Here is a 27,997-nt window from a genome sequence, read left to right on the forward strand (position 1 = left end):
GAGAGCAGCAGCCCACGGCAGACAAACAAATTAAAACAAGGCGACTTGGGTTTACTCATTATTCATCACCCGCCAACTATCCTTCCTCTTTTGACTGTCCCACCTCTCTAGACTCCAGCAGGGGTTTCATCAGGGAGGGACTGGCTGCTCAGGCCTCCTGTGATTGTAGGAGGATTGTGTTTGTGTGTTTTTGTGTGTTTTTGTGTGTGTGTGTGTGTGTCTGTGTGTGTGTTTGTGTGTGCCTTAGTAGCACTCGAAAAGGAAAGCATCCATTCAATCAAGTGCTTAGTGGCAGTCCATCAAGCGTCCAATGCTGGGAAGCAAAGCGATCCCTCACAATAAAAAAATAAATCTTTTTAATATTTTCCAAGGCTACAGGTTCATTAAATGTTTTGATTTGTAAGTAACTAGCTTGCCATCACCTCTTTGAAATATATACATGAATATATACCATATTTATATTTGGAGGTATGTTATTTAATAATTTTGAGATATATGGAGAATAATATAACTGTCAATTCATCTGTAATTTAACTGCTTTCCATGTTTTTATCTTCTTTATTTTGTAGTATTGTCGAAGAAGATTTCCTCTGTAGAGTTGAACAATGAAAGGACTACAAACTTTTATCACAGGGGACATTTTGTTCTTGTCTCACAGCTGTAACTAACAAAGGCTGCAACCCGTTCAGTTGTTTCATTTCCAGGGCTGTGACACTGTGCATGCTGTGTTGACTGGTAAAGCTAACGGGGCCATGTTGATGAGATTGCCTACACCTGCAGTGGCAAGTCAGGTTATCTGCTGTGAGGAAGGAAGGTGTGTTACAGAGGAACCTCGTTTGGTTGCATTTGTCTCTGCAGAAATTCAAAGCAGTTTATTCTAAGTGGGGATTTTCTGAGCTGGAGAACAACAAATAATGCCTAATGCTATAATGCATTGTTGTGATCATGTGACAACAGGTGAGTTTTCCTTTTTAATCTTTGCACAGCTTGTAAACATCAGGAATTTCTCAGCTATGTATTTTTAATGACTTTTAGTTCCAAAAAATTAAAATATGTAACTGCCAGGCAATAACCCCCAGCTTTAAAGGTCCCATATTGTAAATAGTGAGATTTTCAGGTCTTTTACATTATACAGCAGGTTTAAGTGCTATATAAATACTGTTAAACTATCAAAACGCTCAATATACGGAGAAATACATACAGCCCGTATTCAGAAATTGTGCGTTTGAAACAAGCTGTTAGGATTTCTGTCCATTCGTGATGTCACGAATATACAATATTTAGACCCTTACACGGTTTTAAACGTAAACATTCTAAATGTGTCCCAGTTTATTTCCTGTTGCAGTGTATGTGAATAACATCAGCTGACAGGAAGTAAACATGGACCCAAACTTGCCTAGCAACGTAATTCCATTGCAATTCCATTGAAATGCACTAAAACGGAGCGTTTCAGACAGAGTGTAAATACAGGTATATTCAGGCTGACAGTATGAGGAAAAATAAAGTATTTTTTTATTATTGCAACATGTAATCCTGTTCTATTAGAAACACAAAATACAAGTATGAACCTGAAAATGAGCACGATATGGAACCTTTAAGGCAACTATCAGCTGTCAGTCCAGTCTGATGTAACTATAATAATAAACACAAGAGGGCAGCAGTGCTCTGAGTCTGAACAGTTATAGTCTGACAACAGCTCCTTAAAAGAACACATCTTACAATAACTTACATCAGTTTGATACAGTGATGTATAATGTTATCTACACTTATTATTGTTAGGCGATTTAATTGATGGCATACTTCATTCCCGAAATAGAGACAAACTAAGATGAATAGTTTCCTCTTAAAATCTGTTTTTCACTGTAGAGGTAGACAAGGTGCTGGATTTTGAGTTTGGCATAATCTCTGAGTAAAAGAATATATATAATCATATTTGTTTTTCAATAATTTTTTGGCAGGGATCCATCAAACTTGGGAAAACAAACATGTACTGAAGCAAGATATTTTTACATTTGAACAATATTTATTTATATTATTAAAATCATTGCAAAAAATATGTGAAAGTTTAAGATAAACAAGACCAAAGGCACCTAATTGACAACTGTTGCTTTATTTAGTTATTTGTACAGTATGAATATCAAATACTAATCTAAGTGAATGTGATGAATGATTATAAAGAATATCTGGTGAATCTCCTCATGTTTTATGTCCATTGTAGGACAACAGAGGACAGAACAGCTGGAAGGTGACTGGAGAACCAACCAACAGGTGAGTCAGAAACACTTTTCCCTCCTTCTCTTAACCCCTGTTTGCTCAGCGTTGTGATCAGAGGTGTATAAACCTTTCTAGATAAATCAACATATTCTCAAACCATAACCTTCATGTTCACACAGTAAGCAATAGTACTATAATAATTTGTTATGCTTTTATATAAAATCAGGAACACCAAAGTTAAGAAGATAATCCAACATTTCTGAAGGATCATTTCTTTTTGAATAATTAGGAATGGTTAAAGGAATTTTCTGTTTAGTGTCACCTAATTATGACCCAGTGCAACTTACAAAAATGCAAAAACGTGACCAATTTCGTACAGACTTGATAAGGTAATTACAGTTAATGGGCTTCTGTATACATATGTTTTAAGTGATGGTCAGAGTCACATGCTGGTTGACTCTGCTGCCACACAGATAATAATTAGCTCTGTCCCTCCAGCTGCCTGTCATCGATCAGCTGTATTGATGATTCCATCACCGCTGGCTATGGCTGCTCTTTGCTGTAGATATGAAGCGTTTGTGAAAGTTCAATAAGGACGATTTTTAAGATCTTTTCAGTTCCAACAAAGACCTGAGTCGAGAAATCGAAATCTCTGGTGATATTCTATATTTTTGTTATTGTCAACAAAGACCAAAAGCAACAATGTGTTAGTACATGCTGACCATAGGCTCCTACTAAAGATGTAAATCTTTAAAAATAGCATGGAAATAGTGTATTGGTTGGGGACTATTTTCAGCGGCCGATTAATCTAAATGTGGTGCTCTAGGGAGTATTAGTGGCAGCAGGATGGTGCATGTGGGATTGAGCCATAATAAATTACAGTGTGTTCATGGTGATGAAGGAACATGTCATCCAGTGACACAGTGAGGCTCATTGATGTGTTTTTAATGGAGCTCTATGGCTCAGAGGAAGAAGAGATATCAGGCTGTGATACACACACTATACTTGTTAGGAGATACATTCACTGTTTGTTTTGGTCTTTTCAGTATAATGAGAAAATGAACGGAATGTCAGCAGACGTATTGTTAACCAAAAGGCCGGAATTTAAAATGCAGTTTTTCTAAAACTAAACTAAAATCGTGACTGTGTTGAAGTGCTCTCTATTTATATAAAGTCTGTTAAAGAAGAGTGTTCTCATTCTCTCTCTCTGTGTCCTCAGTTCCACCCAGTTTCTGCCCTCCTTTGCCTGAATTTGGATTTTCGTGCTCAGCCAAAACTAACTTCAAAACGCCCTTTTTAAAAACCCCTTTGATTTCACTGCAACCATACTATTATAGCATTTTTGATCGAAATGTCTCAAAAACTGGTCTAAAATAGATTTTGGATTGTGGAAAGAATATTCAAAGCAAAATTAACAATTCAATGATGTATTATTTATATAATATATATAAATAAATCTTACTTGAGTAAAAGTATTAATAAAAGAAATCTACACAAAGTATCAAAAGTAAAAGTACTTGTTAGGCAGAATCTTATACTATACTACCAGCCCAGTCACACAGCAGTTTGTGACAACATTTTATGTATTGATTTGTGTTCATAGACATGAATTTCACATTTTATTTTCGTGATGGTTAGCACAAAATCAATTCTAATGTAATCCACGTAATTATGAACCGGAAAGTGTGGTAAACAAAAAACACAGGACTTTTGCCCGGGACACCGCTGTTTGTGTTCCGTGTGAAACCAGAAGTTAAAGATAATTTATTTGTCACATAACTTCCATACTTAAGTTACTGCACTTCCGAAGTTATTTAAACTCAAACCGCCATCTTTTCCTAAAGATAACAAAGTAATTTTTGTCCCACAATTTACGTACTTCAGTTAAAGCACTTCCGGTGTTATTTTAACCCAAACTACGATCTTTTCCTAAACCTAACTAAGTAGTTTTGTTGCCTAAACCTAACCAAGTCAATCTTTTCCTAAACCTAACTAAGTAGTTTTGTTGCCTAAACCTAACCAAGTCGATCTTTTTCCTAAACCTAACTAAGTAGTTTTGTTGCCTAAACCTAACCAAATCGATCTTTTCCTAAACCTAACTAAGTAGTTTGTTGCCTAAACCTAACCAAATCGATCTTTTCCTAAACTTAACTAAGTAGTTTGTTGCCTAAACCTAACCAAATCGATCTTTTCCTAAACCTAACTAAGTAGTTTGTTGCCTAAACCTCACCAAGTCAATCTTTTCCTAAACCTAACTAAGTAGTTTGTTGCCTAAACCTAACCAAGTCGATCTTTTTCCTAAACCTAACTAAGTAGATTTGTTGCCTAAACCTAACCAAATCTATCTTTTCCGAAACCTAACTAAGTAGTTATATTTTGAAAAGACTGCATGCGTCATGTGTTGCTGGACATTCGAAGGGAAACGCACAAAAAAATACGTTGTTGAAAGTCGTGCTGAGCATCACGAAAAAATGGGAAATTCGTGTACACGAATCGAATAGATTAAATTTCGTGACTATTTCACAAACTTGCAGTGAGACTGTGCTGGAATGTTATACCATATTTTACATTACATTAGAGGATTATTATTACCGATTTGTTAATGCGTAAGAAGAATTTTTGTGTTGTACAGAAATTAATTTGAGCCACTTTTATATATTGTTTATGAGTTTATGATGCAGTTAAGTGGAAACACTCAAGTAAAGTAAATGTAAAGAGTAAATGTACTTACTTGTTGTACCTCAGAAACTTATTGGGGGCCCTGAACCCCTCTGACCCGTACAGCATACCTGTACAGCATTACCTGTTCATACACAAGTGTGAAATAAACTGCACAGGCACAAAATAAAGGGAGATTCACTTTTATTTTCAAAAATTGTACTTCAAAACCGCTAAGGTCATTTATAAGGCATTCACAACAATTCTTTCTTCTTTTTTTGGCTTTTGGGACATTTTGATGTTTTCAGAGAGGATTTCCTAAAACAGGAGTACAGCTAAGGCACAGCACTACTCCCACAGAGAGAGAGAGAGAGAGAGAGAGAGAGAGAGAGAGAGAATGATAGAGAGAGAGAGAGAACAATGAAGAAAAGCAAGACAATAACAACACAAACAGGCAATTAGACAGAAATGGCACTGAAAAAAATATGTTGGTAGCCTACTGGTTATAAAAGAAACAGCAGTAAAGTGTGAGGCAGAACAAACCTCTCAGCTGGGATTTCCTCCAGATTTTGAAGACTTTATCAACATTTTTCACATCATCAAAATCTCTAAAAAGCCTCTTTAAATTTAAACAGTCACATCTGTCACAGACTTCTGTGGCACCACCATCACATCACTGCGTCCAGAGAGCCGGACCTTTCTATGTCATTAACTTAAAAACGTCATTTAACATCGACTCACTCGTCATATGAAAAATACATATCGGACATAAAATGGCTCTTAATTTTCAAATCAACAACAAGCAAGAACCGAAAATAAAATTTGTTGTGATTTTGTTCAGGACTTTCTTTGAGACTGACATTATGCCAAAATGACAGCTGACATGTAAAAATATTGAAAAAAAAAATACTGTATGTATCGTTAAAATTATGAAAGCTGCGGGCTGCCCAAGCTGTAATAATAAATATTTAAACTTTATAATAAGAGTGATTAATGCATCGATCTGTCAAAGAAAAATCTATTTAAAATATAGATATTGGTATGAAATTTAATAATGCAAACTTTAAACCAACTGAACTGATTAAATCGTAACTAAAACATGTTTTACTAAATTTAAATAGTAGAGTTTTGTACCTGGTCAGGGTTTAATCGTTTGATTTCAGCATAACAATAACTTGATTTCCCATTGTTTGATTTACAGCGAAGAAACCAAAATAGGAGCTGATTATTAGATTTTCATGTCTGTGTGGAGAACATCTTCTTAATCCCTCACACCACATATCAAAATAAGAGCTCACCGTATTGAAATACCTGACTAAATATAGATTTAATTCTGCGATAAAATGGTTCATAAATACATCATAGTATTTAGTTCATAACGCAAAACCTGCCGAACAGCTACTCGGGGCTCACTGTTATTTACAGGATACAGTATGTTTAGCAATTCAATGATATTTTCGGTTTATGTTTGTTTGGACATGACATGCGTAACAGCTGTAGATCATATTTTCAGTAACTCGTTAACACGTTATTGCCAGTATTCCCCGACATTTTCGTTCCTAATATATTCCCTTACAGGTGAAAGTACTGTGACAGTTGTGTATCTTTTACATAACAACTTCAGGATGTCTACAAGTCATTTCTTAAATTCTGAAATCAAACAGTTGAAACATACCCTGACTTGCGTTCTGTATAATCCTAAACTTGGTGGCAGTATATTACTGATGCTCTCTGCATGTTTTGGTCCTGTGCACTGCTGTATTGTTTGTACATCTTAACAGAGAATGGCTCTTTCAGGGTCAAACCCACTGACACTGTGCTGATCCACAACCGAAACATCTGGTAACATCTGCCCCATGCGTCCATCATTTCAAATAATAAGTTATATATAGTCACAATCTTTTCTAGAATAAATATGACGCACTGTTCATGTCCTTTAAGTGCGGACTGTTAGAGAACAACAGCTCATTCTGAGCTTCACCCTCGTGGTTAGAAAAACCCCGACTGCTCTCCAGTTTTGGTCCCAATAATATTGTCATATGGCAACTACAGTACACACACTAAAATAATTTATTAAAAATCATTAATATATTAATTTAGTCACAAACAATATAGCTAACTGAGGATGGATTGCACCAGCATGGATTGGGATTTGTTAGTTTGAGATTACCTTGCACCATTTCAATTGTAAAGTGCAAATATATAAATGTTATGTTTGACACTGTATCACATTTTGGACATACGAGCAACATCTGTGTAGGGTGAGGTAAAACTGTTGCACTGATTTTAGACATGAAGTTGAGTTGTTATAGTGAATTAACAGTATTGTTTATGTTCAGTGTTTCTCACTAAAATCTCAGTGTGAATTATTAACATGTTAAATCAACGTCCTACCTCATAAAACATTCGCAAAGCCTTGTTTTTGTTTACATCAGCCTCTTAAGCATCACTGGTCATACAGACCACACAGTGTAACCTTTATATCCTCACTGGTGCAACCCACACTTGGTATGAATATTTTATGTCTTGGCACAATGTCCATCACTGAGCAGCATGGAAATCTAAAGGTGCATCTAAATGTGTTGGGTGGCCTCCTCCTCTCCTCACCTGCTACGTCCAAACTCCACTCACTGGACGGTTAGATGAAATATTTGATCCACGTGTAAGTAATATTTAGTATGGAAGGAAATCTGGTTAAAATTAGATTAATATAAAAACATGATGCTTTTACCCATCAACCTGTTCTTGTTATTCCCATCTGAAATTAATGCAGATATATTAAATCACCGGTGCTGTATCATTAACATTTTTTTAAACCTTTTGAAATGTCTCGCCATGACACAATCTGCTGATTAGTATCACAGAAAATTAAAGTAATAAGCTTATTTGCTGTTTAAAACTTCTTAAATATGAAAATTTGCTGCTTTTATTTATTTTCATATTATAAATTAAATACGTTTAATCAGTGCTCAGACATTATAGAGAGGACAAAATGTGTTTTTTAAGGCCCAACTTGTGCTCTGCTAACTTTTACTATATTTTATTTTTGACGTCTTGCAGATCAATACACAATATAGTAAGTGTTACGGACAGCCCCACAAATGTCCAATCAAAACATCCAAAAATTAATACAAAATATGTAACTGTACTTTAGCACTGTAAAGCTGTAAAGTAGTTTGAAATGAGAGCAGATGAGTGAAAGGGCAGTGAGGAGAGGAGGCCAGTTAGCCACCCAAAACTGACCGACACAAACATCAGTCCTGACAAACACTTGAAGGCCTTTAGAAACAAAGGCAGATGTTTTTGTCCAAAAAACAAATCTCACCTGCTGCAAATATCAGCATATCAAATATTAGTCACTGACTAAAAAAAAAAAAAAGTGTTTTATATAAACTTATGAATAAATTAGTAGCAGTTGTTCGCTTTGACACAGTCACATCAGTTTCTACAGCAAAAAGAGCAGATTCAAAAAGTGTGTAAAATATAAGAGGAGGAGGTGAATCTGTTCTGAGTTCCAGCATAGCGGACGTCTCAGGCAAACAAACACACCAGAATACAGAGCCGCTCAGTGTCAGGGGAGAAAACTTTCAACAAGTTCTTTACACGTAGTTTGCGAGTGGTGAAAAGAAACCGAGTACCTTTACTCAAGTACAAGTCTAAAGTACCTTGACAACAAATATTGTACTTTTTTACTTCACTCCATCTGACAGCTATAGTTACTGGTTACTTTTCATATTTTACATAAAAATACAACAGCAATTTATAAAATATGACTCATTTTTATAGATTAAACAATCCAAAAGTATATAAAGTAGTTAAAATTAGCTCCACCTCAACCAACTACACATTAACATGCTGTTTCCACCAAGACACACTAAAAGGGACCATTCTACAAAATTTGCACTTTACTTCTGTAGTTCAACTTAATGTAAAGGTTTGAATGCAGAACTCTTACTTGTAATGTTTTCTTTATGTTGTATAACTACATTTACTTAAAGTAAAGGATCTGAGTTCTTATTCCACCACTGGTAGTTTGGTTAAAAGTAACAAACACTGACTGTAGTTGGAGAGGAAATGTGAACTGTGGTCTCTGTTTTGCACATTTTAAACATCCGACAAGAGGCCAACCAAATTAAAGAAAAAAATAAATATATTTTGCGCACAAATCAGCAATTTTGAGGGAATAATTTATCAGAATTTCCCCCGACACCTACCTGGCTCTGTATGAGAACGTCTATAGTTGATGATGGCTTTTTTAGACTCATTACCTCTGGATCACAGCTGAAGTATCTTGTTATCTCAAGAAAACAAATATTGTTCCTATTAAGTGTTTCAGGCCTGTTATCCCAAGATTTAAGTGTGGCATTCTCTCAATGACCTAAATTATCGACTCCTGTATTCATGTTTTAGGTCGTTCCTCTAAGCCTACACAGAAAGTTGTAATCTCAATTTAGTATCTTAAGATAAGTTTGATCTTCAAGAAATACTTTTTGAGGATTTTTTTCAGGGAACAATTGTACACGGTGACAATTGCGGCACAGAAAAAACTAATTTTGTTTTTTAAAACCTTTTCCTGGGCATTTAAATGTTTTTATTTTTTTATCAGTTTTCGTTTCATAGGAAGTTGCATTCAAATATTTAAACCTTTAAATTAAATTGTAATCTCGGGATAACAGTCTGAAATAAAATAAATGTGATCATTATAAAAACTTAATTTATCTCAGGAAAGCCTTGATCAAAGTTTTTCTCAATAACGGGCCTAAGAATGAGCAACCACATCTGTTTTCAGCATCTGGGCATGTAAAACACACTTGCATACTTTGACCAAGGGAAACACTCACAACAAGAGGTATAGAGTTCTTCTCACACACCGCTTCAAAGCACGCACACACGCACACACGCACACACACACACACACACACGCGCACACACAGCTTTGTTGTCCCAAACAACCGTGAGAGCAGCAGACTGAATGAGGACTGAAGGAGAAGATTTTTTTCCTCAGCGTTTGAGTTTGTTCTTCTTCCCGTCGCTGCCTCCAAAGTTTGATTCATCCATTTCCTTTCACTTTAACTTTACACAAACTTTAAATAAATAAATATCAGACACAAACAGGACATCAGCCCAATGCCTTCCTTCATTTGTTCCTCTTGTCCTCCCTCAGTCCGTCCGTCTGCTACCTGATCCGTCCATCCCCTCTGGGCGGGTTCAGTTCAGACTTGGTGTCGGGGCTGGCGGAGCTCCAGCCGGTGAGACGACAGCGCTGCATGACGGGACAGACGCTGGGTCCCATCGAGCAGACGTCTGAGGCCGACCAGTGGCCCTCCAGCAGTCGGTCAATCCAGCGACGCAGCGGTGCCCCAGTCAGGCCAGAGTTGGCCTCGGCCTCCTCAACGGCGCCCAGGCTCACCGGCAGCCGCAGCACCGGGTTCAATCCGTGGAAACTCTGCTCCATGTAGGAGTTTCTGTCTGGGCCGCCGTGCAACCGCAAAGCATCGTCTGGATCCCAGGATTAGAGGTGAGGAGGAGATGGGAGGTGGGGAGACGAAAGAAGAATGGTGAGAAAGGTTGATTTGGAAAGCCTTTTTTCCTCCTCCAGAATAGACAGAAGCTTTTTAGCCATTCACCAAAAAATGCCTTTGCATAACCTTTGAATAAAAAAATGATTAGTTTTCATGTTAAGCATCCAATTCAGCCTCATTTGTGACCATGGCAACCTGTATGCAATATTTACATGTTGCCACCAGTGAGATCACAAGTTATGGGTCAAGGATTTATTTTTTTTCTTTCCTTTGGCTTCATAACAGTCAGTTGGATAACAGATATTGTTGGCGGGAGGCTGGGATTCCTGTCATCACTCTGCTCATCAACTGTCTTTACATGATAAATGAGGAAAGGGAGGTCATTCAGGTTTATGTCCATCGCCCAAAAGCACATTCAATCACCATTCGGCCTCGACATATTTAATGTTTTTCCTGCTGTGGCCTCCTGTGACTGTAACATTGTTCAAATGTAAAGTAGTAATTAGTCCACGCAGTGCTGACAAAACCTAAAAAAACTGATAGTCTGCCATCTTTGTTATTGTTTCTGGCGCATGCTCATTACACAAAGCAAAAGAGTTTTTGAAAATCTCCATCTTAAAAGGCGTTTTCAAAAATATTTGTTTTTGTGACCTAAAAACTTTGTTTGCGTGTGGACGAGAGTCCAAAACATCCGTTTTTAAAAATATCTGCGTACATGTAGACGGGGCCTTAGAGCGCCCAGAGGAATGTTCGGAGTATATGGGAAGATTTTACTACAATAGAATAAAGCTCATTTGGGAATAAAACGGAGAACAAACACAAAAACAAAAGCAGTCTCCCATTCATTGTCTATGGAGCAGCTCCACACTTTATACCCGATGACAAGTTTGAGACTTACTTCTCTGGTTTCTGGCTTTGAGACAGAGGAACTCATGTTCACAAATATTCATTGATTGAAGTTTCCGAGACCATGGAAATAACATTTTGGAATTCTTAATTTAGGTGGTGTTCCCCTTTAGGGGGGAAATACAATTGTTATTTTTCTGCCTGTTATCTGGCAGTGGTTTGCATCTTCAAAGATCTCCCAAGTGTTTGCTGTCTGCCGGGGATGAAAACATCTTTGCCCGGGGAAAATAAATGTTTAAATCCAGTATTTTGTGAAGATGTTCTCATCCTGCGCAGACAGACATCATGCAAATACCTTTTGAAAATGTAAACTGCTGCCGGATAATAGGTAAAAAACATAACTCCCTTAAGGTTTGCGCTGAGAAGTCTATGTGACCGAGGTCATGGAATAACATAATGGGGCTACCAATCTTCCCAAAAAGTCATTGAACAAACCTTACTGCTGCTCTGAAGGTATTTCCAGAATCCTCAAATACGCTTTTGTTCATCTGCATAAAAATATTCCATCTGCTGCTAAATAAAAAAGATTTTGACCCTGTTTTCCAAGTCAAAAATGATAGCTGGCTTGCTCAGTTTAATACATATATTTTTGGTATATTTTATATTTTCATACAAAACATTATTTCTGAATACAGTTATTTCAGAAATGTTTTAAATATCATCTTTTTTATTGTCGTTTTTCATCCAGATGGTTTGAAGAGTCTTTGAAGATTCTGGAAATATCAGTGGTGAGTTTTGTTAAAGGACCTTCTGTAGGTGACCTGTGACAGAGGCATGAATACAAGTGCATGTAAAAACACAAACGCACACTCCGATCGGATCACGTCACATGCCACCTTCACTTTATAAACACCAGCCGATAAAACCTCACTGTCTATTCATGTACCAGGCTTTACTTAGAGCTCTGTAGTTATCAAAGGTCAAACAAATCAAAGGGGAGGCTAATTCGGATAGAGGTGACCCTGTGTGTGCGAGAGTGACTGACTGGATACTGACACTATAAATATATGTATGCATGGTGTTGACAGCTGTGACAGGAGGGCCTCTGCTGTGTCTGTGTGTAATTTAAGTATTAGATCTGCTATTGACATACAAACTACCGTGGCCCCTCAAAGCTCTTGAATAACATTTCAACAGGTGTTTCCATGACAGTTTCTGCAGGTTGATACTCAAACCACTGACTCTTTGAACAAAATAGTAGTAATATGAAAACAGTAGTTTATGTCACCCCACAAACAATGCTTCCAGAAAATACAAATTAGTGGAACCTGTATACGATATTTCTTTATTTTCTTAACGTCAAAAAGCTCTCTAAATTGAATTTCCATTTGCAATCCACTGATATACTATAATTAGAGATGCCCTGATCCTGATCTGAGTCCTTTGATATTGAATATCTGCCAATACAGACCGCTTATGTTTACTTAAATGTTGATTAAATATGTATCTGAAAGGTGTAGGCTACTAAATTTGGTATGACTTTTTCGACATACTATATTATGACTTTTCTTCATAAAGTTTTTTCGCCATACTATACTATGACTTTTTGTTCACATTTTGACATCCTATACTATGACTTTTTTTCTTGACATTTTTGTTAATTAAACATTTTGGTACGTATACTGTGATGGAAGATGCACTCACCTTGCTGTAAGGGCTGCTGTCGGTGGAACTCGATCGGAGCCACGATGAAGCTGGTCTGACCCAACGGGTTCCAGTGGTGCAGCACCCTCAGCGTCCACAAGCCGGGCCTCAGGGGCGGGGTGAGCGGTGGCCTATAGTGGGTGACCTCAGCGGAGGCGTCCACCAGGATGTCGTAAGTGGCGGCGATGACGTTGGTGGGGTCGATCCACACCACAGTGGCCGTCAAGTTGCTCTGGCTTCGACTCCAGCGCTGCACGGCCACCGGCTCGTCCTTGGGCCCCAGCAGGCCACCCCAGTTCCTGAAGAGACGCTCCTTAGGATCCCAGTCTGCCCCAACCTGAGGAACAGGAAGAGTCAGGATCACTCTTTTCGGACTGACTCTCAGATTGCAGGGGTGCACAGTTTATCAGTCAGCTCAGGGGTATCTGGCAATAGTTGCATATAGGTGATTTAAGAATTGATTTTAAGTTCATATGAATACATTAGTGTGTGTGTGTCTTACCTGGACATGTTGCAGCCTGTTGGTGGGTTGGGTGGGACTGGCCAGGGTGAAGTGGTCTTTGGCTGTCACCCAGGTCTCCAGGCTCTCCAGCTGGGTGGAGGCTCGGTTAGTGGCCACGTGACTCACCAGGTAACCCTGGAACTGGTCTGAGAGGAAGTAGAGGTGGACCGACACTGGGTGGTTCATGGCTATGAATCTGAGAGAGACACATACATACTGTACTGAGACCATGTCTGCAATAGAGTGGAAATACATCTTTTCTCTCTGTGTTGTCTTTTCATCCACATTAAATGAAGGTTATTGATAACATGGTAAATATTATATCTGATAAACATCAAAATTACTTTTTATGACATATTTTAAGATGACATTTATTTTTACATTTTTATGGCATACCGCAACCATGATTTTTTATGACTATACTGTGACATTTTGTGCTGTTTTATATCATACTATAGTATGACATTCTTTTATAACGTACTATACTATGACATTTTTGTGACAGTTTAATGCCATTTTATACTATGATTTTTTTTATAACATTTTAAATGTCATACTATACTGTGACATTTCTTTTACATTTTTATAGCATGCTATACTATGACATTTTTATGACATACTAGGCTATAACGTTTTCATGACATTTTGTATGAAAAACTATACATGACTTACTATATTGTTACTATTTTATTACATATTATATATTGTATAATAATATAATATATTATTACTATATATTTTTTAGGATTTTTTTAATGACATAGTATACTATGATTTTTTTGTGGCATTTCTATGGCATACTATAACATTTTGTAACACTTTCATGGAGACTACGACATTTTTCATGGCATGCTATATTACAACTTTTGTTATGTCCTTTTTTTAATCATATTTTCAAGGATACTATGTCACTTTAATTATATTCTTCATGAAATACTATATCATTATTTTTATATTTTTAATGGCATTTTTATGGCATACTATATGACTTTTTAAATGAAAGTTTTAAATATAATTTTATGGATATAATGACATTTTTTATGACATTTCTATTGCATACTATAACAGGGGTTTTTAAAGTTTTGATGACTGAGTGCCATTTTTCAGGGGCCAGCAAATGATTGAGGGCTGCACAGGAAAAGCGCACACATAAAATATCTTTTCCATCTCACTTCCACATTAAACTGCAGATTTGTCCATCAAAATCCCTAACTTTAGCTAACAGCACTAGCATTGATGACAGAACGTAATGCCCATGACACTCGTGAAGTGCAACTTCAGTAGTTGTCACGCAACCACTAAGTATTATGAAAGTATTGAAATGATGATTAAAATATAATACACACATTTCATGTCACGTCAGGGGCCGCACTTAGGGCTGCCATTGACCCTGTGTTACATTGGCTTAATCAGTGTAACACAGAGGTTCAATAGAAGGTTTGAATGCAGAAGCCCAGTAATTACCCCGAGCCTTGGATAGCAATGAGCTACCACTCGATCAAATCACTTTTTAAACTGGTGAAGCAGCCTGACAAAAGAAACACAACGACATATTAACAACAACACCTGTAGCACCCGATCAGCTGTACTGAAGCCTAAAATAAGTGATCACAGAAAGTCAGAGACGGCTGGATGTAGCAAAAGCAGCACAGACCCTGTTTGTTAAAGCGTTAACTCCATACAAACACACTGCTCACTAGTTGTCTGCAGTAATGCAGTTTTCCAAAGCAAGAAAAAGAAAAAATGTCACCCTCTGCTTGTTTATGATTTAAGTGTCGACAAAAACTTGCAAAGAAACAATCACAAAGTACTAATGTGGATGGAACCATGTTTCTAATGCATCCATATTAGGTGTGTATGTGGTCCGAGATGTTGCCCGACTGAAATCACAGGTTAAAGGGAACAGACTAGTCCTGTTTCAACGCCCCCCCCCCCCCCCCCCCCACCCTCGTCTTCCCCTTCACACACACTTCCCATAATGATGCCCCCACCCATTCTAGCCACCAATCCCCACCCGAACTCCCTTCAACAAGTACCTCCTTGTACCTACTGCGGGTCTCCACCCCCCACACACACACACATACTGCTGGAAAAATCCAGTCTGCGCTGACACTGTAGCCTGATTGTACCCCAGGACAAGCTGCCGGTATCTTTATATTTAATTTGGACTCCCAAACACCAGTGGTGGGGAGTTTAGTGGAAAGACGCATTTCATCTGGCAGTCCTCCTCGCTCCCCTCAGACAGTGATTGTGCAGTACTTCTCTCAGCCTAAATTTACTGACCCAATGACTAAATGACTTATACAAAGCACCCTATCACACTCACGGACTGTACATGAGATCTATACTGGCTTTTAACAGAAACAATTCTAGTAAAGAGTTTTGTTCTCACACCTTTAGTTCGCTTCATTTGGTCCAAACTAATTCGAAAATGATCCATTGTTGCCTTAGTTCTGGTCTGTTTCCTGTTCACACTGACTAATTACAAAGAAACCAAGAGCTGTGACAGAAAGGTAACTCACTGAATGGACAGTTTTGGTGACGGTCATCATCATGGCAACTCAGGTGTTTATTTATCTTCTCCGATTCCACAAATCTGATGATTAATAATCGAGAAGGCAACTGATGCCTGTACTGCGAAGCGAGTTCAACATACTCAGGGAGTCTTCTCGTTATCTGGCTTAACAACCGCGAACCGCTGAGCGGTCCTACGAAGGTGGTTATCAACTCGGTAAACCAACCCAGGGTTTCTCAGTCTGGCTATGAGCGAGTTCACATAAACGGGGCGGTGTTTGCAGCATCTGACCAATAACAAACATGGTGAAGTCTACTGTCAGCAGAGCGGCACATTAAAAAAGGACAAGCAAACTATAATATTAGACTAATATGAAGACGTTAAACACATAATCCAGACTAAAAGAAACACAGCTGAAGCTGCCAAATGCAGGGGAAAAAAATGCAGATGTGTGAGTTCGTAAATTAACAGATTTATTAATTTAACAGAAGACTGAAAAGTCAGATATAGTCGTCTAGATGGGGCAGAGAAATATAAATAGCTTTCAGAGTATACTGGATGATTAGATTACACTTATCACATTATGGCATTTAACAATGTTGTGGCGTGTATGACTATATTTCAGCCTTCTTTCAGCTGAGTCCCCGACTCCGGCGGTGTGAAACGGACTTGAGAGCAAATAAAAAAAGAAATATAAACACATAATTCAAAGCGGTAATCACCCACAGCATACAGCCAGCTGTCCTTCCTGCATTTGTCAGTTTAAACTGTGTTGCTTTTAGTCTGGACTATAACTTAAACTTCTTCGTCTTTGTGTTAAATTATCATACGATCTGCGCACCGAGCTCTTATTGGTCAGTATGCTTTTATACGAATTGATCTCTTAGCTGAACATAACCTGCTCTGGAGCAGGTTAGCCATTCAGCATCAGTTACCATGGTGATCTACCCCGATAAGATGTGAACCACCGTCGTAGGACCGAAAACCCTGAAGTTACCCCGCTAACCCCAACTCCTGCTTCGTAGTACAGGCCTCAGGACTTCATGCCTTAAATAGTGGCAAACAAGGAAAAAAAAGAGGTGTCTTGTATCACACGGACTACCAAATGAAATGTACACACCGCTTTCACATATCACTCAAGAGGTTGTTTTCTTGACAATTCACAATCAGCAGCTGAATTTAACTGCAGTTTCTTTTGAATTTGTGCTAATATCACATATCTACCATCACTAAATAATGTGGTTTTGTCTGCTTTGCTTTTACAGATCAAACAAATTGCAGCAGAAATCACATGGAACCGGACCAAGGATCCACTTTTCATGGAATGTTTTGGTCTAGTTGTTTGGTCTCCAACAGGACAGCTTGTAAACCAACCCATATAATACAAACCAAATGAGTAAACACTCAAGTGATTGTTTGAAATGAACCAAACGTTCAGCATGACAGCATAATGTCTCCGACCACCATTTTTAATTTATGGTTCTGTCTCAGGAGGCCGCGTGGGAAGAGTCTACTTGATTTAGAATTGAACTGAACTTATGTACTCTAACTGGGATCGGTGAGATTGTTCAAACTGAAATCAACTTGTGCACCCCGTACACAAACTCCTGGAACACCCATGAACCCCCGAAACTCATCAGGAAACCCTGGAATGCCTCCAAGCATCGCTTCATTACTTAAGAACCTCTTGGACCATCATGAAGAACTCTTGTAGCCTTTCTACCCCCTTAAAAACCACCAGAGCTCATTTACCACATTAAGGACCCCCCAAATCCTTTCAATGCAGGAACTTCTTCTAAGACCTTTAAGACTCCGTAAAGATCTTCCGGGACCCCCTCAAGAACCACCTGGTACCATGGATATACTAAGATATAGTATGGCAATTACACGTAACTGGCTCACCCACTTAACAGCTCTCAATAAACTAACATCTGAATGCTTTTACCTGCAGCTGTTGTCATTGGGATGGCCCTGCAGCGAACTGGCGGCGCGTGACAGTCCCATACGAGCGAAGGCGTGGTAGTGGCTGAGCGTAGAGTCCGGTAGGCTGGCAGGGCCGTCCGTCTCCTGTTCATAGACGTTTTCCCAGTAGGCCTGGAGGCCCGGGGTGCCTGAGGCATACGATCCAAACAGGTAGGAGTCCAGCTGGTTGATGATCTCCTGACTGACGCTGGCCTCAAACTTTCTGGCAAAGAAAGTGGGTCTGGACGCTTGCTGTGGTCAGAGAAACAGACGAGAGACGAGGAGGAATGATTATAGTAAGACCAACTTTGACCTTCAATGAAACAATTTGTGTAGTTAGTTAGTTAATTAACGTTAGCCCATTAGACATTCTCTGTTTGGATAGGTTTTTGTTGTGTGGAGTGGACACGGCACTATTTTAAGAGGAGACTCATTGGGCCTCATTGACGAAAATGGAACACCTCTTCAATCTAACCACTAGAGTAGACTGCAGAGGGACTAACTCAATATCTAGAGCCCAGTTGACCCGTTGTGGTTCAATAATGATCGAGGCTCACTGACGCTTTTCTGAACTGGAAAACTAATTTATCATCTAAGTTCAACAGTATTCTAAAACTATTTCACATGTAAATAAAACATTTGGTGTCTTAATCATACTGTTTTTTTTTTTTATCTCTGTTAGAATAGTTATCGTTGAAGGAAAGAAGAAGAAGAACATTAATAAAACAGCTGACTCAACACATTTGAACACTTGTCACTTTACATGGAAAAAGACAAAATATATCTGAGAACCTTCTATGGAAAGCCACGGTAAGGACAAGTGAAATCACAGACACACACTGGAAGAAGGAAGGGCGTGGTTTATGATGTCATCAGGAGGGTGTGACCAGCGAGCCAGGAAACCCCAACATAATGAGAGCCATGCGGACTGCCCAGGCTGCACCAGGCCAGATTTATCTGTGAGGTTATTCTGGTGCTGTTACCTAACAATCTGTATCCTTACACAGCTAAAGACAACAGTGGAAACCACTAGTTACAGACTCAGGAGGGATTTTAGTTTCCTTCATCAGAAGATCAGAGGAAACTTATATAAAAGTGCTTTTACTGTATGTTCTCTGAAGGAGGTCAGCCAAATATGATTCAAGCAGCAGCTCTCTGGTTGGAGCTGCTCCAGCTTTATTTAGTGAAGACTGAACAGGTTTTAAAGTTGTGAACATGCTGCTGTGAATTTTCCTCTTTTAGTTTATTTCTATTTTACACTAGAGCTATAGCTTATAACTATTTCATGATAGATCTTTCAATTATTTCTATTAAAAGATATAACTGGTTTTGTCCGATCACACAGCCAAAACCCCAAATTCACAACGATATGAGACACAGAAAAGCAGGGAAATATTTGTAAATAAGAGTTTGATGGATGAGTTTTTAATGGCTATACATATGGCTATATATAATAATATTTGCTCTCCATTGGTACCAACCATGTCATACTGACTTGTCGCTAAGGAGGCTAAATAACGCTCCAAGCTTACATGAAATTTTTGCGAGGAAAAACTGTTATGGCCATTTTCAAAATGGGTCCCTTGACCTCTGACCTCAAGATATGTGAATGAAAATGGGTTCTATGGGTACCCACGAGTCTCCCCTTTACAGACATGCCCACATTATGATAATCACATGCAGTTTGGGGCAAGTCATAGTCAAGTCAGCACACTGACACACTGACAGCTGTTGTTGCCTGTTGGGCTTATGCTAAATGCAGTACCTGTGAGGGTTTCTGGACAATATGTTGTGTTGTTAATTGATTTCCAATAATAAATATATACATACATTTGCATAAAGCAACATATTTGCCCACTCCCATGTTGATAAGAGTATTAAATACTTGACAAATCACCCTTTAAGGTACATTTTGAACAGATCAAAAATGTACGATTAATTAGCGATTACTCGCAATTAACTATGGACAATCATACAATTAATGGCAATTCATTATTTTAATCGATTGACAGCCCTAATTTGACTTCTTCATATTACTTCATATAACTCCAGAAATATTCAGTTTACAAAAACATAAAACAGAGAAAAGCAACAACTTCTCACGTTAAAGAAGCTGGAATTGGGACACTTGCTTGGTAAATTACAATAAATCCATTTATCAAACTTGTTGCAGATGAATTTTCTCTCAATTGTCTAATAATTTCACGCATGGATTTCCCTCACTCTTTGGTTTATGTGATCCTAACTGGATCCTGATTGAGAAAAAGATCAGCAAACTCAAACACACTGCACAAAAACCTTCATCTTTCAAAAACAGGTCTCCAGTTTATAAGACATTTTTAATCTCAAAGAATCTCAACCGGTTAAATAATGGAAACAAAGTGTGTGTGTGTGTGTGTGTGTGTGTGCGTGTGTGTGTGTGTGTGTGTGTGTGTGTGTACTACTGTACATACTGTACATGTGTGTTCCTGACCCTTACATTCAGGACTCGGAGCGTCTTTCTAGCTGACGAACCCCGGCATTATGATAATGACAACCTTAGAAACCTCAGCAGCAACTAGCTACAAAGCTCTAAAAATACCAACGGCCTCAAGTGTACAGCTGTTTCCAGGATCAGCTCTTCTTATAGAAACCATCAGTAGCTCCACCGCAAGACGCTGTCTTCAAGTCTGTCGTTACAGGGAGCCAAGGACCGCCTGTTGTAAGTAAAAGCTGCACTGCTAATTTGTGAATACGAAGCTATTCTGGTCGCCGGCCACCGAGGCCCTGAGAGGGCCGGGTGGGCAGAACAGAGCGACTGAACATGATGACTGTTATCTCTGAGCTCTACCGCTCATTAAAAGGCTGCAACATTATCACATTTGATATAAAAAAATCCAAAGAATGCTCACCCTGGGAAAGCTTCGTGATTACTGAGAAGTTAAAACCACATCTGTCGTATTTAATATCGTCGGTTGTGGTAGAAAAGTCAAGAAGTAAAACACAGGGTTTCTTATACTTTTAAAGAAATAATCTTACACGACATTGTCAACAACCAGTTGACCAGAGCCATGTTTCTTTCTGTCTAAAGTAAGTACATTTACTCACGTTTTTATCTGTTCAGAATATACCTTAAAGGGTGATTTGTGAGATATTTAATACTGTTATCAACATGGGAGAGGGCAAATATGCTGCATTATGCATATGTATGTATATATTTATTATTGGAAATCAATTAATTCATCCATTATGAAAGGAAAACTCTATGTAGAAAGAAAGGGCTGGCACCTGGAAGCGCGGCAGATCCGAGGGCTTGAAGTCGTTGGGTGAGCAGCCACACCAGTCCACAATATGCTTGTACTGGCATTTACATCCCAGTTTGCGGTTCCAGTTGGTGAGCCTCAGGTTGTTGTCCACCATGGTTTCACAGTGGGCGCTGTTCTCCAGCACGGTGTGAAAGAATGACTGGAGGAGGAGGCACAGAGTACAGAGAGACAGACAAGTTTATTCACATGTATCTACTAATCTCAATAAAATATCTAATCTGAAAATGAAACAAATATCACAGCTGACAATAACGATTATTTTCAAAAGTGATTAATCTAGTTATCATTTCTTTGATTGACTGATCTTCAAGAGTTAGTCTCATTATGTTATTGTTTTAGTTAGATTTATGGTTTCAGAACGTTCCTGGGTTGTTTTAAAGTGCTATTTAGTATGAAATCTTTTAAATGATTGTATTTTAAAATATTTTAAATTCACATTTCTGTGTAATTCTGATTTGTGGCATGTTTTGTTTGTCTGTGACTCACTGTTTTTAATCTTAATGAGTTTTTCCTGGTTAAATAAAATAAAACAGTTTAACCTTAGAAATTGAAAACATTGTGGAAAAAAATGGCAATCACATTTTCCTAGAGCCCAAGGTAACGTCTTCAAACTGCTGCCGCCAAAACCCAAAGATATCCAATTTGCAATGATACGAGCTGCAATACCTCCCATTTTATAAACTGTATTAGGTAAATGTTTGTTACTTTTACTTGATAAATGATTAGTAGTCAAGGACCGCTTTCAGTCTTTTTCTGATTCTCTGTGGGACTAACAGTTGATTGTTGTAACTAAACTGTTGAAGTGCATAAGTTATTCTTCTTATAGCATTTCTGTCAGTTACGAAACAGCTTGAGGTGCATTACCACCTCCGTCTGGACAGGAGTAGATCTGACCCTAATTCACATGTAGCTCGGGAAAACAAAGACTGATGCAATCAGAGATGCATATACATAAGTGGTTAAATGTAAATGAGAGAGTCTCAAATCTCATCTGGACCTTTAATCTCTAAAAGGTATAATTTGCAAGAATTTCCTAAAAAACAATGTATAGACTGAAACAGCCAATAACAGGGTGTGCAGCCCGTTCAGGGGGTCAAATGCTGCCGCTTTGGCACACCATCAGACACTCTGCTTTTGTATATAGAGTCTGAAGGGTTACTCTGTGTGTGTGTGTGTGTGTGTGTGTGTGTGTGTTACCTCAGCAGGCAGCAGTGTGTAGGCGTAGAAGCGCTTCATGCTGCTGACCAGCTTGTCTCGGGAGTTCACCACATAGTCCACAAAGGGCCGGTTGAGCAGGAACCAATCGGAGCCTCCGTCTACCGCAATGCCCTCTGGGATCTTGCGGTCCCCGAGACGCCACATGTGGGTGTCACACTCGTAGAAGAGACGGTCCAGACCCTGTTTACGGATGAAACTGAGAGGACACCCAGGCATCCAGTGTTAAGCTGATTACTCAAACTGACAAACTGTATAAATACCTCCACCTGAGACACATTTACCATCATACTGTAGAGAGACACATGTACTGTATCGTGTAGACGAAGAAGAAAAAGAGGAAGAATAGGCAGAAGAGGAAGAAGAAGAAGAAGAAGAGGAGGAAAAAGTAGAAGAGGAAGAGTCAGGAGGAAGAAGAAGACAAAGACGAAGAAGAAAAAGAAGAGGACGAAGAAGAAAAAGAAGACTAAGAGGAGGACGAAGAGGAAGAAGAAGAGGAGGAATAGGAAGAAGCGGAGAAGAAGAAAAAGAAGAAGACGAAAAAGAAGAGGAGTCAGAAGAGGAAGAAGAAGAAGAGGATGAAGAGGACGAAGACGACAAAGAAGAGGACGACGAAGAAGAAGAAGACGACGAAAAACAGGACAAAGAAGAAGAAGAGGAAGAGGAAGAAGTAAAAGAAGAAGAAGAAAGAGAGGAAGAATTACATTTTTTACACTCTGTTGTTGTTATTCATTACATTAAGACAATTACCTCCCTACAAAAAAATAAGATCACCACCATCAGAGAAAAACAAACACTCTCGCTCTCACCGTGCGTTGTCTCTGCCGTGAGACTTGATGAAGTTCATGTTGCGGTATTTGGACAGGAAAGCCACCAGCTGTTCATTGGTCCTGAAGAGAGACAACAGCTGTCAATCATCCACTCAGAAACACACCTCCAGCATCTCACTGTGTCAACTCTGCTTACACTTTATTCATCTATAAGGCAGAATTAACGTTTTATAGCCACGCTAGCTGAGTGGCTCCAGACTGAAATGTCTCAACAGCTACTGGATGGATTGGCACGACATTTTGTACAAACACTCATATTTCCAAGACGGTGAATCCTGTGGTGATCCCTGACATTTCCGCTAGCGCCACCATGAGGTTCACCTGGGTGGTTTTTAGTGTCTAACGGGTAGACGGGTATAGACGGGTTTCTGTGTAACGTCATCACAGAGATCCGGCGCAGCTAGGGGGTTAGAAAGCACAGCATGTCTAGCAGAGCCAATCTGCAAAGCAGAGATGACAAGAAGTTGTTGTGCAGTAAACTCACCAACCGCAGAAAAGATGGATTGAAAATGTTTAATTTTTTGAGGGGATCACATGCCTTTGCTAAAAACAGAATGATCCAGGCCTGATGGGCAAAAGCATTCCAGTCACACAACACTAGCAAAGCAGCGGAGCGATAAAAATGAACTGATCAACAACAGGGTGATCGACCCACACTCTAAGGAAATATTTAGATATATTTGGTGACTATGCCTTTAAACTTAAAAGTGATGCAAGACTTTGTTAGGGCTCTAAATTGCTGTAACGTTACGCGACTTCATCGGGGGAAAGCTCACTCCAGTATGCCATAACGTTACATTTTGAAGGGAAAAATGTAATGTTTGAAAAGTGCCTCAGATTTGAACTTAAGTACAGTTTTTGGTAAATGTACTCAAGTCCAGCAGCCCAAACTCATATTTTGTCCATATTTACCTTTCAGGATTTAAACTGCTGAAACACTTTGTGCTTCTAAACTCCTCTTACATAATATCGTAACATGTGTTTATGTGTGTCTGACCACATGAGGGACGAAAAACACCAAACCTAAAAAATTTACTCACGCAATACACATTCTTAGAAGCTGTGTTTTTAAGAGGGGATTCTTCCCTTTCATGGATACACGTCTAAGCAGGATGCGATTAAATATTTGAACGAATCATCTCTTTCTTTTAAACAATGCAAAACATTCTTCCTTTTAGGGGAATTAGAGAGACTCCATGTGACTGTGTTTGGGACAGTTGTACCCGTTTATTTGGCTTCCGCTTCCAGCTGAAAGCGAACAGCTAAGCTGCAGTGTGTGGCCTGAAGCGGAGGCAGGCAGCACATTCAAAACAGACACTCCCTGCATGCAGTGTGAGCTGTTAGCACACGGCTCGAGCCTGGTGTCGTCGCAATGAGTAGACGGGATGCCAGACAGACAGATCGCTTTGATTACATTTGATTACAGTCGTTACGACAAACCACAGGCGTGCATGTGTGCGTTTGTGGGCATGTTTGTTTTCATCAGCATCTCACACACATTTAAATCTAAGTGAGGCTGCTACAACATATGGCCATATATCACATCTAGGATTTTTTTTTTTGCAAATGATGATCTTTTAAGTTGTCATAGCTGCATTTAGACTTTGGATACTTAAGTCTAATGAGAAGTTATGTGCTATTATTATTTATTGACTGGGTGCAGAGGGGGAAGAAGTATTTAGATCTTTTACTGCAGTACTAATACCACTCTGTGAAAATACTCCACTACAAGTAAAAGCCCTGCATTCAAAACTTGAAAAGTATTATCGGCAAAATATAGTTAAAGTTCTTAAGTATTGATGTGTCCGTAAAAAGTTCCCTGTCAGTGTTTTATTATTACTGTATATCTGATGTTTCTGGATTCATATTATTGCTGCATTCATTTGTATGTTGCATGTTTAACTCCTTTAGCCTATAAAGTGCTACAGGAATGAGTCCTAAAACCCGAAAATGAGTAAACATTTTAGCACTTCCGGTTCCCTCGTCTGGAAGTCAATGTGTTTTTGGTTAGAAGCCTGAAATAAGGTCTGTTGTTAACACAAGCTGAAGAGATTTTAACGTTTTGTTGTACGATATAAAATAAGTTGGTAAATATCCCACTGGTGAATTTTGAAGCTTTTATGTGTCTTAAAAAAGACGGTTGCTAACAAGTGGCTAAATGAGACTACTAAACGTCATCATGCCGACTCGTCCCCCTTTACAGCCTCGTTGTGTATACTCGCGCTCATGTCACCGTGGTGTAGTTTGTTTATGGCCTAACGTTAGCGTTATACTTCTGGCGATTGCATTCACGCTTCAAAAATCATAAAAGTGGTGTTCATTTGTGAAGATTATCTTGCTGAACAAAACGTGTAAGTATCATAAATGTTTGTTTGCCACAGAGCTTATTTTCTGCAATAATTCAAAACCCTATGGAACAATTCCATTGGCTTTTTGTCGAGGGAACCAGGGCGATGCAGACTTCCTGGTTGGCCTACAATAATACGCCATCCCTGGAGAACTCTATATCCTGTTGGCTAGCTTAATCTACAGCAATGCATCATGGTCTATAAGATCATCATATGTTTGTCCTGTGAGAACCACGTATCTCTAAAAAGTCATAAAAACAGCCTGTTTTCAGCTTTGTGATGATGCATTTTCCAGCTGATCCAAGAGGCTTTTTAAAGAGTTTATTTAGCTTCAGAAGGAGGAGGATTGAAGGAACACTTCATCCTTCAGTTTATCACAAACATTCAACATCAACATAGACATCAACAACATACCTGGTTTTCAGTAGAGTAAAAAGTACAATATTTAGCTCTGAGGAGAAGTATAAAGTAGATATAGAAATACTCAAGTAAAGTACAAGTACCTCTTATGTGTACTTAAGTACATTACTTGGGTAACTGTACTTAGTTACATTACAACAAGATAAATCCATTGTTTTCAGCGTAGAAATGCGGCAGGTGCGCTTAAACGCGAGAGCAATGTCGTTGTGGCGCGCAAGCATTCCAAAGCGCAGATTGTTCGGACCACAACAGCTGAGCGCCCTGAGATAAAAAAATAGTTAAACTTTTGAACGCTGCAGCGCGCACCGCATGTCAAGTGGTGAGGAGCAACCAATCATAGCTGACAGATATCTTTTCTTTCTTCCGTAAATATCAGTCCACAGTTAATATATGAAGGAGAAGTTAATCATTTTAGTGCAAGACTACCCAGAGCTTCATCATCTGTCCCTCTTTGTGCTAAGCTAACTGGCTGTGGTATCAATCTTCATCTAACTCTAAATGTTGGAACCATTCCTTTAAATTTCCTAAATGTATCACTGTCTACAGGATTGATCGCATGTGTGGACTGACCCACATGTATGATATCACACTGAGTGCAACTCACTGCATTTGCTCTTAAGTAAAAGTATGAATTTCGTCCATCTAATATTTAATCAATAAGGAACAAAAGCCAATAATGTATACCGACTGTTAAAATCAATCAGGTTGGTTGTTTTTCTGTCAGATGTCTGATCCTCTGGAGCTGATATTCTGTTAGATATTTTAAACGTTTGTGTGACCTTCTCTTGACGCACCCACACGCACACGCACGCACGGTTCCATTGACTCACTCCATGTGCCTCGGTGATGTCACAGCTATCGACGGTGTTGTGCTAATGCTGTGGATGTTCTATGGATTTTAGCTGAAGGGTGTTCAAACGGTCACTTTGATGGGAGGACGGAGAATGGATCAGAGTGTGTGTGTGTGTGTGTGTGTGTGTGTGTGTGTGTGTGTGTGTGTGTGTGTGTTCTTGTATTTCTATCCTTACGACGAGCCCTCACAAGAATAGTGAGATGAAGAATTTACCATGCAGACTATTTTCAAAGAGGAAGTTTAATATCTAGCACTTGAAAGATAAACCTTAGTATTTGGATTGGGCTTACATTGAAGGAAAAGGGTCAATTGACAGAAAAATGTATTGGCAACTATTTTGATAAATAATGTCTTCGTTTAAGCCGTTTTTTAAACTGAATATTTTTGAGTTTTGCACTGTTGCTCAGACAAAACAAGACATCTGAATATGTCAACTTGCATTCTGAGAAATTTTCTGAAATAGGTTAATCGAGAAAATAATCCGCAGATTAAACTAATAATTAAAATAATCCTTGCAGCCTTTTTATGGTTTATGGTTCTACAAAAGATTTTCCCATTAAAATACCAGATAGCCAAGGTGGCTAGGCTCAACAGCGATGATATTCCAGCAGGACTGGTTGCCTGACCCTCATCAGACTAGTCATGAATGATGCATCAGAACTGGCACAAGTAGGCTATAAATGGGCCAATGGTACTGTACCAGTTTCATTGGCCCAAACTTAATCCAAGCGCTGCTTACTGGTGCTGATTCTTTGCACATTATCATGCCGAAATCTAGGAACTCCACAGGGGTCAAAGCCAGCTCATCTCAGCTGCAACTGGCCCGACTCGACTATCAGGTATAGACACAACCATCTGGACCTCATAGTGTTTGCTGCACACCAATGAGCCAAACACAAGAATGACCACAAAACCTCTTTATGTTACCTCTTTCCTTCACTGTTGCAGGAAGAAAATCGCCAGTCAATATCTCCACTGATCACAGCCAAGCTCTTTCCTCAACAATACGGATCCCTTTAAATCCCCAAGCAGCAAAACGGCCATTAAAAGGGCTCTGCCTCAAAGCTACAGACTCCCAATCCATTCAGAGTCGATGCACTTGA

At 38.9% G+C, this 27,997-nt stretch overlaps 1 protein-coding gene and 2 long non-coding RNA genes across 6 annotated transcripts in view; 2 read left to right on the plus strand and 1 right to left on the minus strand.

The window, feature by feature from the left end:
• The first annotated feature begins 19 nt into the window (after positions 1–19).
• On the plus strand, positions 20–27,997 carry LOC119501422. The gene is made up of 3 exons (XR_005209820.1): positions 20–238; positions 12,995–12,997; positions 26,997–27,997. It is a non-coding gene; the product is annotated as an uncharacterized LOC119501422 (long non-coding RNA).
• LOC119501421 lies at positions 321–10,189 on the plus strand. Its single transcript, XR_005209819.1, has 3 exons — positions 321–814; positions 2,219–2,268; positions 10,037–10,189. It is a non-coding gene; the product is annotated as an uncharacterized LOC119501421 (long non-coding RNA).
• Positions 5,060–27,997, minus strand: part of LOC119501417 (xylosyltransferase 1-like) — a 40,916-nt gene continuing 17,978 nt past the window's right edge. For 3 of the 4 annotated variants that reach the window (XM_037791746.1, XM_037791748.1, XM_037791749.1), the window contains exons 5-11: positions 23,253–23,333; positions 22,426–22,642; positions 21,191–21,367; positions 17,907–18,175; positions 13,447–13,642; positions 12,945–13,281; positions 5,060–10,371 (exon numbers count right to left, since the gene is read on the minus strand). In XM_037791746.1, coding sequence (XP_037647674.1) covers positions 10,049–10,371; positions 12,945–13,281; positions 13,447–13,642; positions 17,907–18,175; positions 21,191–21,367; positions 22,426–22,642; positions 23,253–23,333 — 1,600 coding nt within the window. In that variant the 3' untranslated portion in view covers positions 5,060–10,048. Of the gene's footprint in view, positions 10,372–10,466; positions 10,747–12,944; positions 13,282–13,446; positions 13,643–17,906; positions 18,176–21,190; positions 21,368–22,425; positions 22,643–23,252; positions 23,334–27,997 lie in introns of those variants that run through there. The other variant, XM_037791747.1, reaches the window with a different exon arrangement.

Source organism: Sebastes umbrosus, chromosome 14 (genome assembly GCF_015220745.1).
Source record: "Sebastes umbrosus isolate fSebUmb1 chromosome 14, fSebUmb1.pri, whole genome shotgun sequence".
NCBI classification, from domain to species: domain Eukaryota; kingdom Metazoa; phylum Chordata; class Actinopteri; order Perciformes; family Sebastidae; genus Sebastes; species Sebastes umbrosus.